This window comes from Pygocentrus nattereri, chromosome 2 (assembly GCF_015220715.1).
Source record: "Pygocentrus nattereri isolate fPygNat1 chromosome 2, fPygNat1.pri, whole genome shotgun sequence".
In the NCBI taxonomy this organism is placed as follows: domain Eukaryota; kingdom Metazoa; phylum Chordata; class Actinopteri; order Characiformes; family Serrasalmidae; genus Pygocentrus; species Pygocentrus nattereri.
In genome coordinates, this window is record NC_051212.1 from 54108821 (window position 1) to 54126320 (window position 17500).

General features: G+C 42.2%; 2 protein-coding genes across 5 annotated transcripts in view; one reads left to right on the forward strand and one right to left on the reverse strand.

Annotated features, from left to right (window-relative positions):
- The window catches only part of LOC108430767 (neuromedin-U receptor 1-like), a 5796-nt gene extending 2286 nt beyond the window's left edge, over positions 1-3510 (forward strand). For all 4 annotated transcript variants that reach the window (XM_037547631.1, XM_017703465.2, XM_037547636.1 and 1 more), the window contains exons 2-3: positions 660-1564; positions 2847-3510. In XM_037547631.1, coding sequence (XP_037403528.1) covers positions 660-1564; positions 2847-3175 — 1234 coding nt within the window. In that variant the 3' untranslated portion in view covers positions 3176-3510. The remainder of the gene's footprint in view (positions 1-659; positions 1565-2846) is intronic.
- A 10019-nt stretch (positions 3511-13529) lies between these two features.
- The window catches only part of LOC108430687 (CPD photolyase), a 12628-nt gene continuing 8657 nt past the window's right edge, over positions 13530-17500 (reverse strand). The window contains exons 7-9 of the mRNA XM_037535164.1: positions 17360-17481; positions 15979-16138; positions 13530-14418 (exon numbers count right to left, since the gene is read on the reverse strand). Of these exons, the coding sequence (XP_037391061.1) occupies positions 14270-14418; positions 15979-16138; positions 17360-17481 (431 nt within the window). The 3' untranslated portion in view covers positions 13530-14269. The remainder of the gene's footprint in view (positions 14419-15978; positions 16139-17359; positions 17482-17500) is intronic.

A 17500-nucleotide genomic window follows, 5' to 3' on the forward strand; every position in this document is an offset into this window, starting at 1 on the left:
GACATTTTACATTACAAGTTCGGTGGAAATTCACCAGTATATTAACATTTTGTTCTACAGAAAACAGGTATTAGGATCTACATTTTTAAAAAAATGGTTCTTTAAGGGTTCCTTGGTAAGGACAATGGTTCTATGTAAAATCATGAGCACTCAAAGAACCATTTGCATGCATTAATGGTTCTTTGCTTGGTGAAATATCTTCAGATCGATGGCAAATGTGTTGTATATGGCTCTATATAGCACCAAAATGGTCTTTTCTGTTGTTACAAACTTGACATTATAACAACAGCAGAACTCTTTTCAGAAAGGTTCTATATAGAACCACATACAACACATTCTCCATGCAAAGCCCTTGAAGTATACAAATGTGTCTCTGAGTGTTCTGGGTTCTGAACAGAACCCTGTCTTTAAAGAACCCCTGGAGAGTCAGGATGCATAGCATTACTGAGTACTGACTACTGAGTGCTGATTGGTTGGCATGCTGCCCAACTAACATTTGTCTTACATGCTTTGACATACACTTATTTTTGACAAAGTTCACACCTTAAAATTGTTGTACTACTACTTTGAGCTGGGCCAACTACATTAGTCCATTTATACATCTATATCTATAATGTATAATTTATATATCTGTCTGTAATCTATGGTATCTTCCACAGGTCTCATTATCACCTAACCATGCTTCCACACAACTGCTCATCTCCTGGAAATACATACATCCTCCCTGACCCATCATGGTGCCCCGAGTCTAGAGAGTGCATCATGTGGAACGTGAGCTTGGAAGATCTTCCGGACCTTTGCTTGAGTCGCAACGAGTACCTGCTGAAGCACCTGGGTCACCGCCGCTCACTGCTTTTCATGCCTATGTGCATTGTCTATTTGCTGATCTTCGTGGTTGGGGTGGTCGGCAACGGGCTTACTTGCGTGGTCATCGCTCGACATCGGGTCATGCGGACCCCCACTAACTTTTATCTGTTCAGCCTGGCTATGTCCGACCTGCTTGTCCTTGTTCTGGGACTTCCTCTGGAACTCTATGAGCTTTGGTCCAATTATCCATTCCTGCTGGGAACTGGTGGTTGCTATTTCAAGACATGCCTCTTTGAGACCGTATGCCTGGCTTCGGTGCTAAATGTCACATGCCTGAGTGCTGAACGTTATGTGGCTGTAATTTACCCACTACGTGCCAAGCATGTGGTTACAAGGGCCCATGCTAAAAGGGTGATCCTGGCCCTGTGGTTGGCATCTTTCATCTGCGCCCTGCCCAACACCAGCCTGCATGGAATCCTGTTGCTTCCACCTCGCTTTGGACAAACTTTTCCAGATTCAGCCGTGTGTGGCCTGGTACGACCTGCCTGGATCTACAACCTGTTGGTTCAGGTGACGGCGCTGCTCTTCTTTGTGCTCCCAATGCTGACCATCAGCCTGCTCTACCTGTTGATCGGCCTGCAACTGAGGCGCGAGAGGCTGACAGTTAACATCAAGGCTTGGCCTGAGCAGAACAAGATTTATATAGCACAGAGCGTCCAGCAGAGGGCACGACACCGGCAGGTCACCAAAATGCTAGGTGAGTTGCAAGGCACCTGTTATTGAGGTGTTCACTGTGGACTGAATGCTGTCACTATCTACCTCTTTAGAAACCTCTACCTTGTAGCTCCATCTTGCTGATGTACAGTTAGAGCCTGTAGCTCATCTGTTGATGTAGTTTGTGTTAGCCATGCTATAGGTAGCCATTCCTGTAGAGTTTAGCTCCAGTCCAATATTAATTGATGATAATTAAGACAATGAGCTCAATTTGCATAGTTTTTCTCAAACATTAGGTCACTTTGCACCAACAATAAGAACATATAAATCAACAGCAGATAGAACACATGCCACTTGACTGTGGGAAAACTCCTTAGCCACTAGGAAATGCCTCTTTATCCACAAGCCCAGGAAAACTCCTCATCTGTGGTCCCAGAAAAAGTCTTCAGCCTTAGGACAACTCCTCAGCCATGTTGAAAACTCACAAAGAAAGATCTCTCTGCCAGTGAGCCCAGGAAAACTCCTCATCTGTGGGCCCAGGAGAACTCCTCAGCCACAGAGAAAGGTCTCTGCCGGTAAGCCCAGGAAAACTCCTCATCTGTGGGCCCAGGAGAACTTCTCAGCCACAAGGAAAATTCTTCAGCCACAGGGAAAGGTCTCTCTGCAGGTAAGCCCAGGAGAACTCCTCATCTGTGGGCCCAGGAGAGTTCCTCAGCCACAGGGAAAGGTCTCTGACAGTAAGCCAAGGAAAAGTCTACACCCGTGGGTCCAGGAGAACTCCTCAGCCACAAGAAAAGCTCCTCCACCACAGGGAAAGGTCTTTCTGCTGGTAAGCCAGGGGAAACTCCTCCGCTTGAAGGACAGTGAACATTCCTCACCCACAGGGTAAACTACTGCAGGGAAAGGTCTCTGCTGGTGAGCCTAGGAAAAGTACTCAGCCTCTGACCCAGGAAATCTCCTTAGTCATAGGGTAAACTCTGCAGCTGTGTGGAAAGTCTTTCCTGGGGAGCCTTGGAAAACTCCTCAGCTGCAAATAAAGCTTTTCAGTTGTGAAGGTGTCTCGGCCAGTGGGCCTGGGATGACTCCTTTGCCACAGGTAAAACTTTAACCATTCAGAAAGTGGAGTATCTGGATCAGATTTAGGCTTTGGATAAGCTTTGTGTGATTTGGGTTGGAGGTGAAACCTGCAGGAATCTAAATCTCCAGGATGAGGCTAGATATTGGAGATTATTCTTGCTATTAAAGCTGCTATTTTCTAAAACTACTAATAATGTCTACAGTCATTCAGTTCCTACAGTCACATTGTGCAATTTTTCTTCTAACAGTTGTGTTGGTGATTGTGTTCGGGATTTGCTGGGCGCCGTTCCATATAGATCGCGTCATGTGGAGCTACATTGACAACTGGACTGAAGAGCACCACCGCATCTTTGAGTTTGTCCACTTGGCCTCCGGCATCTTCTTCTACCTGAGCTCGGTGGTCAACCCCATCCTCTACAACCTCATGTCCTCGCGTTTCAGAGAGATGTTCCGTGAGGTTGCGTGCCGAGGGACTCAACAACACTCGAGTGTCACTCAGGTGACCCAGCGCAGCGCAGTCTACGAGAAAACTGCCCATGGGACCAGACTCTCTCAAGACATTTCAACATGCATGTAAGGACAGAGCTCGATGGGGACAGGAGCGCCGTGACCTCCTGAATGGACCCGAACATGAACCGTTCACATGGCACTCACAGCAAATTATTTCTTCAAATGAGAAATTAAGAAATGTCACAAATCAGTTAAATTAAGAAATATTTATCAAGGAAGAGTTGCATTTTTCTCTGATTCTGTTGTACAAATCTTATACATCTATCAATAATACCAAACATGTATGGTGATATGAGATGTAGGGCCTTAGCTGAACTAAAAAGAGACTTAGCATTGTGAAAAAAAAAGTAAAAATAATGTACAACCACATATCCAAAAAGTTGGGATGTTGTGTAAAATGTGAATAAAAACAAAATGCTATGATGTGCAAATCATTTAAAAATTAAAAATAGTACAAAGACAACATATCAAATATTGAAACTGAGAAATGTATTGCTTATTGAAAAATATTAGCCCATTTTGAATTTGATGCCAGCAAAAAAGTTGGGATGGGGGAACAAAAGGCTGGTACAGCTGTGTAATACTAAAAAAACAACAACCTGGTAGATGATTGGCAACGGGTTCATCACTGCATCCACAAATGCTGTTAAAGCTCTTAAACACAAAGAAGAGCCAAATATAAGGATCCAGAAACGCTGCCACCTTCTCTGGGCCTGAGATCATTTAAAATGGACTGAAGGGAAGTGGAAAAGTGTGCTGTGGTCCGATGAATCAACATTTGAAATTCTTTCTGGAAATCATGGACACTGTATCCTCCAGGCTAAATACCACTCAGCTTGTTATCAGTGCACAGTTCAATAGACAGGATTCATGATGATGTATATAGATGTATTTATACTCCTTTGATCGATTTTGTTCTCCGCATTGCATTGTTCTTGATTTTTTTCTTGTTTAGATCTAATTACTGTTCTGCCCTTTTCTGTGTTTCTTAGCCCAGTTTAAGTTTTTTCCCTGTCATGTTTTTATTTACCTCTTGATTTTGTTTTGCTGTTCCACCACTTGCTCTCTGTTTTAGTCTGCTCTATTTTAAATCTTCAGACTTAAACAAACGTTCATCTAACTCACAATTGCATTTAGAAGTACAAGGATGTGTAGGGGATCTGACTGTTCACTGGCCACTTTATTAGAAACACCCACCTTGTGTTTCCACTAACTGGCCACTTTATTGGAAACACTCACCTTGTGCTTCGACTCACTGGCCACTTTATTAGAAACACCCACGTTTTTTTCCTCTCAGTGGCCACTTTATTAGAAACCTCTACCTTGTTCTTCCACTAACTGCCAACTTTATTAGAAACCTCTACCTTGTTCTTCCACTAACTGCCCACTTTATTAGAAACCCCTATCTTGTTCCACTTACTCGCCATTTTAATAGAAACACCCATCTTGTTTTCCTCTCAGTGGCCACTTTACTGGAAACACCTTGTTTTTCCTCTCATTGGCCACTTTGTCAGAAACACCTTGTTCTTCCACCGACTGGCCACTTTATTAGAAGCAATTGCTGTGGATATGCTTTTAATGATTGTATGGAATTACTGTTATAATAACAAAATTCTGACGTGGTGTATCAAAAAATAAGTATGACTTGGCTTTCTAGTCATGATTATGAGCTTTGGTGTTTGACTTTTTTTATTTTTATTTTTTTTAAGAGACATTTTTTCGGAACAATGTAACAATGTTAACTAAATCAGCTGTATATGAAAAATCAGGGGGAAAAATAAAACGTCCCCAGTGGCCAGTCCATATGAATTACTTTGCCAAATATCCCTTTACTTTGAACATCTCTCTCAAATAAACACAGCTTTGAATTTCGACGTTAAGCCTTTAGGAAGGTGCAAGAAAGATGATTACATATCCATTGTATATGCATTTAGTAGAGGTGAAGCTTCAGGTCCTTCTAAGCCTTCAGAGAAGGCCAAACCATTTCTGGGGGTTAAAAATACATGTTTTATTTAATACATTTACATTTTTATTCAGTAGAATGACGTGTGTACTTGGACTCTGCAAGTTTCACAGCACTGCTAGTTTCAATGTGAAGTTTTTGGATGGAAACAAAGGGGTTATATTCTTGAAAATTGGACAAATTGGATGACTTTCTCTGTTGTGTCTAGGCAGACAAAGCTAAACGAATTCTCCTACTGGTTAGGACTTCAGGAGCTGAAAAGAAGACCTAATGCATTAGTTTCACTATCGGCAGAATTAGGACGTGACAGAGGAATCGATCGACCATGTTTTGATGGACAGTGGGTAATTTTGTGAGAAAAAGCATCACTCTAGGCCCTTTTGAAGTTCTAGATATGTAACTGTGAATACCAAATGAAGCCTAATCAGTGCTGTTAGTAATGGAAAAGGGTTCTGAATTAAGTCACTAAAACTCATGTCTGGTTCTTTTGCTTTTGCTAATTTCACTTCAGTGAATTCCTGCTGTTCCATATCAAGCAGTAAAACTTTTACCAGTGCGGTTCTGCAGGCGTCGGCAAGTACCGAGGCACTTCTCCCTAATTAACAAGGATAAAAATGTCCTACAGCCAAAGCTTCAGTTTTACTCTCGCACATTTCTGTGTACATGTGTTTTTGAGCACTTAAGCTTCGCCAGAGCCCCGTTTACACCTCGGATCTCCTCCTGAAGTGGTTGTTTGGATGTTCTTGGAGGGAAAATGTGACATGAGCCGCTTTAACTGGTCTCCTGTCAGCACTGCAAGCCAACAGAGGGAATTTAATACCATCCAAGTAAAACACAGAGAATAATTAACACACAGGATTGGGGTGAGATTTAGTCCTTTAACTGTTTTAAACGTTGACAACAGTGTAAATGTTCCCTCAAAGGTTCTACAGTGGGTTTAAGGTGGGTTTCAATGAAGCTTAAATCAGTTTTTCCAGGTGAGAAGTTCGTTTTTGTACCTTTTCATAACTGAAAACTGAAGGTAAACAGTTTCCATCAGGGAGAACCGAGTGGCTCTGAAATCACTTTTTACACACAAGCAAAGTTTCAGTTTCAGATTTATTTACAACTTAGTTCCAAGTTTAAGTTGAATAAAAACTGGCTTTAAACTCAGGATCACAGATGAGCTCCTTTACTATGTTGATCTGTAGGCGTCTGTTCATAAACATAAACCAGCCCAAACTCATTTACTATAAAATGAAATGGTGTTTGTAGAAATTCAGAAAAAAGCCGCGTCAGTCTCGACTGCATATGTGGACATATTTCTATATTGAGCTCTATTTACACAAAGTTAGGTTAGTTCATCATTTATGTTGAACAGACTCTCCCAAAGTTTTACGCTGCTGCGCTGACGTTGAACCGCGTGCTGCACTGGGTCGGTATGACCAACAGGTCAAAACCAGCTCTAAACAAAGTGACCGCTGGGCCCTGATTGGTGCTCTGGCTTTGCGCTTCTTTCGTTTTGACATGTTACGTTTTTATACACACAGAAACCAAAAGGAACGACAGATTTCTCAAAATGTAGGAGGAGAAAGTCGGATATTAGACTCTGAAATGTAGTGGAGTGAAAGGAAAAAGTCGCCCAGTAATGGAGAAACTTCAGTACAGATACACCAAAAATACTAAAGTACAGAAACTAATTACATTTACTCAGTTACTCAGTTACTCAGTTACTGTCCACCCCTGGTTCTCAGTGCAGTATAACAGGACGTACAGATAGAGTCCAGCGGGTTTGTTTTGAGGCCTCTCTATGGATACTGTGGATTTTATTGTGATGGAAGGATAACAGAACTCGCTTAATGTCCAGCCAACAGTGAGGCTCATCTCAGAAAGTCGTCACTCTGAGACCACGACGGAAAACAGAGCCTGTACATGACGATCCGCTGGAAGGAGTTTGGGCTGCTGATGAGGAACCGGCGACCGGCTCTTTGAACTCGGAGCTGAGCTGGGAGAAATGCCTTTGATAGTTGAGGGTTAGTGTGACGGATCTGCTTGTTCCTCACACCAGTTAAGATCTGATAACATTCAGGTACTAATGTCTCTGTACCGTCACGCAGTGAACTGGCTGAACTGGCTGAACTGGGACTTGGACTTTGATGGACTTTCTGCAGCGAATGTTCCTTCACAGCTTCTCTGGCTTGATTGGAGGAGCCAAATCTCAGAACCCATAACAAATGAGTGTTATACCTACTTAAACCCTTGAAAAGGTGGTTCTTCATGGGTTCTTTAGTAAAGAAAAGGGGTTCTGTATGTCAAGCTTGTAACCACAGAAGAACCCTCTTTGGTGCTATACAGAACCCTTTTCAAAAAGGTTATATAAAGAACCGTGGATGCTCAAACAACCCTTTGCAAGATTAAAGGGTTCATTGCATCATAGAAGGGTTCTTCAGATTGGTGGAGAATGTGTTATACATGGTTCTATATAGAACCTCTTTGAAAAGTGCCCTTCATAGCACTGAAAATGGTTCTTCAATAGTTACAAGCTTGACATCGTAACAACTGAAGAACCCTTTTGGTGCTATAAAACCCTTTTCAAAGAGGTTCTGTATAGATCCATGTATAACACATTCTCCATCAATCTGAAGAACTTCTTTATGATGCAAAGAACCCTTTTAGTCATGGAACTGTACTGTGAGTATTCATGGTTCTATACAGAACGTTTTTGAAAAGGGTTCTGTATCGCACCAAAGAGGGTTCTTCTATGCTTACAAGCTTGACATCATAACAACATAGGAACCATTTTTGGTGCTGTAAAGAAACCTTTTCAAAAAGGCTCTATCTAGAACCATATGTAACACATTCTCCATCAATCTGAAGAACCCATTTATGAGGCAAAGAACCCTTTAATCATGCAAAGGGTTCCTTGAGTGTTCATGGTTCTCTTTTTCTTTACTAAAGAACCCTTGTAGAACCATCTATTCTAAGAGTGTACAGACAGAGTGGGTTTGACATGACGCTTATTCAGTCACGTTCTAGGTAATAATCAAGTAGACAGTTTAACTAATTTACACTGGAATGCCCAACAGGTTCTAGATATTCATGTGTTAATTGTGTGGCACAATCTCCACAGTACGTAAAACTGTTTTGAGTAACATGCGAGCAGCACTGCTGTGTCTGATCCACTCAGACCAGCGCGACACACACTAACACACCACCACCACGTCAGTGTTACTGCAGTGCTGAGAATGACCTACCACCCAAACAGTACCTGCTCTGTGAGGGTCCATGGGGGTCCTGACCACTGAAGAATAGGGTAACAGAGTATCAGAGAAACAGATGGACTACAGTCTGTAACTGTAGAACTACAAAGACCAGCTATACGGTCAGTGGAGCTGATAAAGTGGACATTAAGCATAGAAACAGGGAGCTGGTCAGAATGTTGTGCCTGATCAGTGTGTATAATATAAGATTATAATTATATGTAATATTATTACTTGTTAGTTCTGATTACTATTAAATGGTTGGTTGGTCATTGTGTGTCATGCATGTTATTGAGTAATAGATTTAATATTAAGGTACAGGTCAATATTTAACTATGAATGTGTTTATGTATTTGTTTGTTTACTTGTTCATTGTTATCACATTATGTCTGGTTATAAGTCTGCCCTGCGATGGACTAGCAACCTGTCCAGGGTGTGTCCTGCCTTCTGCCCGATGACAGCTGGGATAGGCTCCAGCACCCCGGGACCCTGAGGGAGAAGCGGCTTAGAAGATGTGTGTGTGTGTGAGTGTGTGTGTGTGTCTGGTTATGAGTTCATGAGTTATTGAAGGAGCAGACCTCATCTTTCTGATTTGCAGGCCTCTCCAGCGGTCAGATCAGTCAACGTGGCTCAGAGCTGCGGGTCATTTCTCACCGACATGTACTGAATACAAAAGTTCTCCACCGGCCGTGTGCACTTCTGGATTCACTGTAACATCTGAAGGGTGGAAGTCGAGAAGAAACGAGGCTTTGCTGAATAAAGAGCTCAGCTCTCAGCGTTCGTCCTTTGCGTGAGAGAGAACAAAGAAACAAGTCCAACTTTCAAAGATAATAACAAAAGTCCTTTGTACGGTTCTTGAATTGGCGCAGCTAATTAACACGGGGGGGGCACTACGGTAGCGTCAACGTACTGTCCCTTCAGAGAAGAGGAGCCGAGCGGAAAACAGGCCTCACCACCAGACGGGAAAACAGTACAGAACGCTGCTGCTTTCCTCACGGCGCCAACCAATTAGTGCATTAATTAACTGCGAGGAAACGAAGCTTTTCACATTTCATCTCACAGTCAAACAGCATGTGTCCAAGAAATAAGGACAACGGTCAAATCAGGTAAAGCACTACATGTGGCCAAAGGTATGTGGATACCCCTCCTAATGATTGAGGTGTTTCTGCCACACCCACTGCAAACAGGTGTATAAAGTCAAGCACACAGCCTTGCAGCCTCCATAGGCAAACACTGGTGGTAGAATGGGTCGCACTGAAGAGCTCGTGACTTCATGCCACAGGATGCCACCTCTGCCATAAGTCAGTTTGTTGAGTTTCTGTCCTGCTAGATCTGCCCCAGACAACTGTAAGTCTATTATTGTGAAATGGAAGCGTCTACTTGCAACAACGGCTCAGCCATGAAGTGGTACCAAGCAGCCTCTGGAAGCAACATCAGCACAAGAGCTGTGCAGTGGGAGCTTCATGAAATGGCAGAGCAGCTGCGTATAAGGCTAAGATCACTATGCGCAATGCCAGGTGTCGGCTGGAGTGGCGTAAAGCGCCACTGGACGTGTTGTCTGAAGTAATGAATCAGCTTCTCTATCTGTCAGTCTGATGAATGAATATGGGTTTGGTGGATCCCAGGAGAACGTTACCTACTGGAATGCAGAGTGCCAGCAGTAAAGTTTGGTGGAGGAGGGATGATGAGCTGGGGCTGTTTTCCAGGGTTCCAGTGAAGGGTGATGTTGATGCTACAGCACAAAGACATTTTACACAGTTACCTGCTTCCAGCTTTGTGTCAGCAATTTGGAAAAGAGCCTTTCCTGTTCCAGCAGGACTGAGCCCCTTAGCACAAAGCAGCTCCATAAAGACATGGTCTGACCAGTTTACTGTGGAGGAACTCCAGTGGCCTGCACAGAGTCCCGACCTCAACCCCACTGCACATTGTCGAGATGAACTGGAACATTGATGGTGAGCCAGAATATCAGTGTCTGACCTCACAAATGCTTTTAACACATTCTCTACGGGGAACAACCTTAAATATGACATTTTCTGCTTCTTTCATTGCAAAATCTATTTAAAAATAAATCCTAAAATATCAAATATACCATTCATTTTGCAAATGTATGCCTTTTTTTGACCAGCATGTTAAATTGAACAAAAATGGATTTGAGAGAATTAATTAACAATTAAAATTAAAATAATGAGATTAATTGTGAAGTGCTGCAAGTTTTGAGGCAACGGTTTGGACAGTCCACACTTTGCGCAGATCAGGTCCACTTGAGAAGCTTATTTTCTGTAGTTTGGATCAGAAAACAACAGAGTGATGAAACTGAGGGATGTCTTTGAAGCCGTTGTGGAAAACACAGTTCATGGCAAGACTCATGCTACTCAAGTGTCCTATTCATAGACACCTTTGTCTAATACGGACCAGAACCCATTCAGTCCTCCGTTTATAAAAGATTAACATGATTATTTAATTGGAAAATCCTCTCCAGATTCCTTCGCCCATTACTCGCTGGTTTAGCGTGACTCGGCCAAGTGGCGCTACTCTAAACAGCCCCGAGGGTCCGTACCAACAGGCACAAATTTCAGACAGTCTGACAGCTTTTATCTGCCAACATCTTCGGCTAAGAAAACACTTAGAGATTTACTGCCTCCTCCTTTGTGCGGCCTTTTCTATTTTTACTGAGTCTATCAGGAAACACGCAAACATGTCTGCTGGGGAACAATCAGTCACACTGAGAAGGTTTTTTGTATTAGACGGTGTAAATATCACCCAGTGTGAACAGATAGTGGAGTCTTTCTGTTCATAGAAGGCAAAAAACAGCCTTGCTAGCTGGTTAAACTGACAGATGAGCTCAGCTGGTTGACCATCTTGGTCTGGTTGGTCTTCTTTTGAATTTGATGGTTTAGCTCCCAAACGCAAGGCCTGCTGACCAGTTCAGGCCCAATCTTCGCAACGTGGCAGCACGTTGGCGCGGTGGGTAGCGCTGTCGGCTCACAACGAGGAGGGCCTGGGTTCGATTCCCCGGCCGGGGGACCAGGGTCCTCTCTGCGTGTTCTCCCTGTGTCTGTGTGGGTTTCCTACCACAGTGAATGACTGTCTGTCTGCCCTGCGATGGAAACTTACAAAAAAACACCAACATTTTACACCCGATTAATGCAGTTACTGAATAATTTGCCTCTGGATTTTGGACCATAAATTCAGATGGAAAAACCAAAATACACCCTGGAGAATAGCTGGTTGAATCAACACAGTCATAACAATTTATGTTAAAATACCAGATTTAAAGTTTTTTAAACCAGAGTTTCAAATTTCACATGTCCAGTGTAGGGTTCTACTTTAGCAGCTGTAGCCAGTCAGCAGCCTGTCCATATTGTCCACCCTCACACACACACACCAGGCCATGTAGGAGGAGAACAGAGTGAAGGACACAGCACCTCCTCACTTTTACTCCCTGCGGGTTCAGCCCAGTACCACATGTGTAATATAAATGTGGGGGGTGAACAGATGAACAGAGTGAAGACACTGAAAATGGGTTATTTTATATGTTCCTCAAAGAAAATGAGCAAAGACCAAGAATCTGAGGCTGAAATAAAAATAAACCGCATCATTTCTTCTTCACTGAAAATGAGTCCCACAGACCTGAACACCACACACGGGTTAACCAGTTGGCTTTTGGGTGGAGTTTAGCACAGTGGTCAGCAACCCTCCTCTCTTAGGGAGTTGTACCCTGACGCTGATATGCTCACTGCACCCATATTTCTGGACAGCTGCCCTGGTGTCTGTTGTAGACAGTACTGTACAAACAGGACTAAGTGAATGATGCCATTTAGAGTAATGTTTACTGAAGCACATTATAAACATAATAGCTGTGCTAAACCTCCTAAATCCTGTCCTAACTTTAGGATGAACCCAGCAGGGTCCTGACTTCTATTTAAGGTCCGTTTCTCTGGTTTTGAGGCGGCTGAGTCAGGCGGCGTAGTTCACTACCAGCATAACGAGCTCCGTTTATCTCTACTGTAAAGCGCGGCTTTCACTGGGAGATGCTTTTCTTTTCTAACTCCACCCCTCTTATAGATGTTAGAGTGGAAAGCTGCCTGAATGATATATTGATGCCCCCTACAAGGCGGAGTGGGTAACGCGATTACCTTTTCCTTGTGATGCTCGAGATAATTATCCTGAGAAAATTAACCAGAGAAAATTATCTTGAGACAAGTATCACAAAAAGATTATCCTCATCTTACATATAATCAAATATGTATAACCAATGTGTAATCAAATTACAGTCATCTTGAGACCCAAGTATCTCAAGATGAGACCAAAGTATCCCAAGATAATCATCTTGAGATAATCACTAGAGAAAATGATCTCAAATATCCCAAGAAAATAATCTCAAGAGCATTAATTTGAGAAAAAATCCTAGTCTCAGGTCATTTCAAAGGCAGGATTGTTTGGCCTTTAATGATCATCTTGAGAGAACTATCCTGAGTCAATCATCCCAAGAAAACTATGCAAAGATAATCATCTTGAAATAATTATCCTGACAATCATCTTGAGATAATTATGCTGAGATAATCATCTTGAGATAATTATCCAAAGAAAAATATGCCAAGACAATCATCTTGAGAAGCATCTTCAGATAATCATCTTGAGATAATTGTCATGAGAAAAGTATCAAGAGATAATCGTCTTGAGATAGTTATCCCAAGAAAAATATGCCAAGACAATCATCTCGAGATAATTATCCTGAGATAATCATCTTGAGATAATTATCCCAAGAAAAACATGCCAAGACAATCATCTTGAGAAGCATCCTGAGATAATCATCTTGAGATAATTGTCCTGAGAAAAGTATCAAGAGATAATCGTCTTGAGATAATTATCCCAAGAAAAATATGCCAAGACAATCACCTTGAGAAGCATCCTGAGATAATCATCTTGAGATAATTGTCCTGAGAAAATTATCAAGTGATAATCATCTTGAGAGAAGTATCCTGAGATAATCATCTTGAGATAACTGTCCTGAGAAAATTATCAAGAGATAATCATCTTGAGATAATTAAATGTGTCTTAATTTTAATTCTAAATGTTTCTTAATACTGAAATACTGGGCATTACAGAAATACTGAGCATTACTTTTTTACTGAAGTACCTCAGTCAGTACCATAAAAGTATTTTAAGACTCTACGTCTCTACTCATCACTCCTTCTGAATAAAGACGCAGAAGCCAGTAGAGGGTAAAAAGTTTAATGAAACATCGTAAAAACACTGAAGTTTCCCCAAAAGTCCCATGAACAAATTAAGGCGAAACATAAAAGCTGATCCTGAGTTCGGAGCGGAGTTTCTTGCTGGCGAAGCCGAAACGTTTACTGGCCTAATCGGAAAAACGATATTTCTTGATATATAAATTTACCAAGTTACACACAGCAGCACCAAAACTACGTCAGTCTCAGAACAGCTTTCCACAAACAGTCTTCAGTAACACTTCACTGTGGGGAGCTGTTCATACGGCTCCACGACACCTTCATAAGCTTGTCATGACAACTGACACAACCCTACACAAAAAGCTTATTCCAATAGGCGTCATCTGTCAGAAAGACTACTTCAGCTAACCTGCATCAAAACTGGCATTTGTTAATATTTATGTCGCCTATTGGAATAAGCATAAACACTTGTGTAGGGTTATGTCAGTTGATTATGTCAGGGTTATGTCAGCCCTATGGACAGTGCCCTACAGTAAAGTGTTACCCAATCCTCTAATCATCAGACCTCAGTTAAAGAGAAAAAGAATAAAGGCTTGAAAAAGGAAATGAAATACGATGTAAGGGCAGCTGAGATGAACAGTAGCATCACCGACGGTATCATGAAATGTAAACACCAGTGAGAAAAACGTAAACAGGCCTGGCTGTGAAGGAACGTTATTTCCAGCGGTTTGATGGATGCCGGCCACCCGCAGGCTCTCGTGGTGCTCTCAGGCCTTTTTGACAGCGTACCGCCTTTCAAACTGACCCACGTCAAACTTGCGCTTGCAGCCATCGTAGTTCATGTAGCGAACTTTCCCGAAAACGGGCCTCTCAGCCCAGCCCTGGTCGTGAATTCCGCAGATGGACCACATGCAGCCTGTAGAGGAGAGGAAACAAAAGACCCAATCAGTGTTTCATGTCTTTAGCTCGGTCAAATCAGCCACCCAAGCCGTTAGTGTGTTAGTACACGTCCAGACTGGTCAGTAAAACGGATCAGAGCGGAACTTGAGGTTCCTGTGAGCTTCTGCGTTTCCTATCGCTGTATAAAAGAAGCTCCTTGCTGCCTTTACAGGCCAATTCAGTGTCCAGAATTGTTGGAGAACAAAACCCACAATAATTCAGGAGTCCAAACTAAATAAAGGACACAAATGATTTGTGGAAAAATTCCCAGGCCCAGTGTTTTAAATGAAATTCTCCAAAAAAAAAAAAATCTTGACATAAGTATCCCAACATGATCCTCATCTTACAGTCATTTTCAACGTATAATCAAATTACAATCATCTTCAGACAATTATCCTGAGAAAAGTATCCCAAGACAATCATCTTGAGATAATTATCCACATAGAATGATCTCAAATATCCCGAGATAATTACCTCAATATAAGCAATTTGAGGAAATAAAAAAACCAATCTCAGGTCATTTCAAAGGCAGAATTTTTTCTACCCTTAATGATCATCTTGAGAGAAGCATCTTGAGATAATTATCCTGAGAAGCTCTCGAGATAATCATCTTTAGATAACTATTCCAAGAAAACTATGCCAAGATAATCATCTTGAGATAATTATCCAGAGAGAATGATCTCAAATATCCAGAGAAAATAATCTTGACATTTAATTATTTATTAATTAAAAAAAGAATAATAATAATAATCTCAGGTCATTTCAAAGGCAGGATTTATTTTACCCTTAACGATCATCTTGAGAGAAGCATCCTGAGATAATCGTCTTGAGATAATTATCCTGAGAAGCTCTCGAGATAATCATCTTTAGATAACTTCGCCAAGAAAACTATGCCACCATAATCATCTTGAGATAATTATCTAAAGAAAGCTATGGGTAAAGATAAAAAAAGAGATAAAAAAAAGATTAAAAAGAAAAAAGTTCGGAGTCTTGCCCAAGGACTCCTGTAGGTATAGTGCAGAGTGCTTGCCTGGGCTGGGATTGAACCCCAGTCTACGATGTTTTCAGGAATACCACTGGTTTTTAGAATTATTCTTTAAAAATAGAGTTCTTGGTGAGTTAATTTGAAGAATAACATGTTTTTATAACTTTTCTAAAAAAAGAAGATTTTCTTTCTTAACACAATTTCGTGAATCCGGCCCCTGATTTCTTGCTGAGCTGTCACTTTTTCAAGTTGCTTGGTTACCAAAGGCCTTCGGGAAACACCTTCAGTAAAACACAGAAAACGTGGAGAGGCTCCTTCAGTTCTTCTGCTCCTAAACTGGAGCTCAGTTCAGCTTTTATTAGACAGTCTAAACTTTTAATAAACATCAGCTCTTTAACTCCGTCACTGGGAAACACGGTTACCTGTCTGTAAGGCACTTTGAGAGCCACGGATATGGAAAGTGCTCTATAAATCAAGATATTATCATTATTATTAATTATGTATCACTAATTGCTTTGCCGCAGCTCCGGATGTGTGGTCCCTGCCTCTCACCTACATATCCGTTGGGGTCGCAGCCGTCCAGCGCGTAGTGGTCATTGAGATAAACGGCGATAGCGAGAGCCTCCTCGGGGGACGAGGTCCACTCCAGAATCTTTTTGGCCCAGTACATTCGCATGAACCCGTGCATCTTCCCCTCTAACAGTAACTGCCTCTGTGGGACGTCACAAGAAACCACACATTAAAACAGAGTGTGTGTCTCATCATAGAGCCAAACACAGTATCCACACCACTTTATATACATGCACTGGCCACTTTATCGGAAACCTGCTGACTCAGACTGAGCTGACTGTTTTATTGATCAGTTTGTGTGAGTTTTGTGGGGACGCTCACTGCATAATCTGCGATGAGAGGCTGATATACAACAGAGAACCAACATCTCAAATCAGAAGGCGATGCCCGGTTTCAGTCCAGTACTATTACTACATTAACGCAGTGCTGCCACCTACTGGATCTATTTTAAACTGCTGTAATGAACATGGTTAAAATTACGGTTAATTATGAAATGGAAATATTATTTGTAAGAATGTTTTTTTGAGAACGAGTTTTCAAAGCCTGTAAAATGATGCCCTAATCTGCCGTCTCGACATGTGGAGCTGCAATGTGGAGCTACAAGGTATGTACAAGGTAAGTGGCCAGTGAGTGGAAGTACAAGGTGGGTGTTTCCAATAAAGTGGCCAGTGAGCAGAAGCACAGGGTGGGTGTTTCCAACAAAGTGGCTAGTGAGTGGAGGCACAAGGTAGGTGTTTCTAATAAAATGGCCAGTTAGTGGAGGCACAGGGTAGGTGTTTCTAATAAAATAGCCAGTTAGTGGAGGCACAGGGTAGGTGTTTCTAATAAAATGGCCAGTTAGTGGAGGCACAGGGTAGGTGTTTCTAATAAAATGGCCAGTTAGTGGAGGCACAGGGTAGGTGTTTCCAATAAAGTGGCCAGTGAGCAGAAGCACAGGGTGGGTGTTTCCAACAAAGTGGCTAGTGAGTGGAGGCACATGGTAGGTGTTTCCAATAAAGTGGCCAGTGAGTGGAAGCACAAGGTGGGTGTTTCCATTAAAGTGGCCAGTGAGTGGGAGAACAAAGTAGGTGTTTCCAATAAAGTGGCCAATGAGTGGAAGTACAAGGTGGGTGTTTCCAATAAAGTGGCCAGTGAGCAGAAGCACAAGGTAGGTGTTTCCAATAAAGTGGCCAGTGAGTGGGAGAACAAAGTAGGTGTTTCCAATAAAGTGGCCAATGAGTGGAAATACAAGGTGGGTGTTTCTAATAAAGTGGTCAGGGAGCGTAAACAGTGAGTGTGAACTGTAAAGGACACGGGTGCTACAGTCCCTTCGTGTGTGTGTGGGACATTAGACTTCTTCAGTTCACCACTGTGCCTCATGTACCTGAGCAGCATTCCAGAGCTGATCGTGAGTCCTGGCGTTTTCCAGCTGCTCCTGTGTGTAGAGGTACGGCCGCTTGTCCTTAGCATGATCCTTCAGCGTCTTCTTTGCCCAATCATACGCACCTGCGGAAACAAGACCACC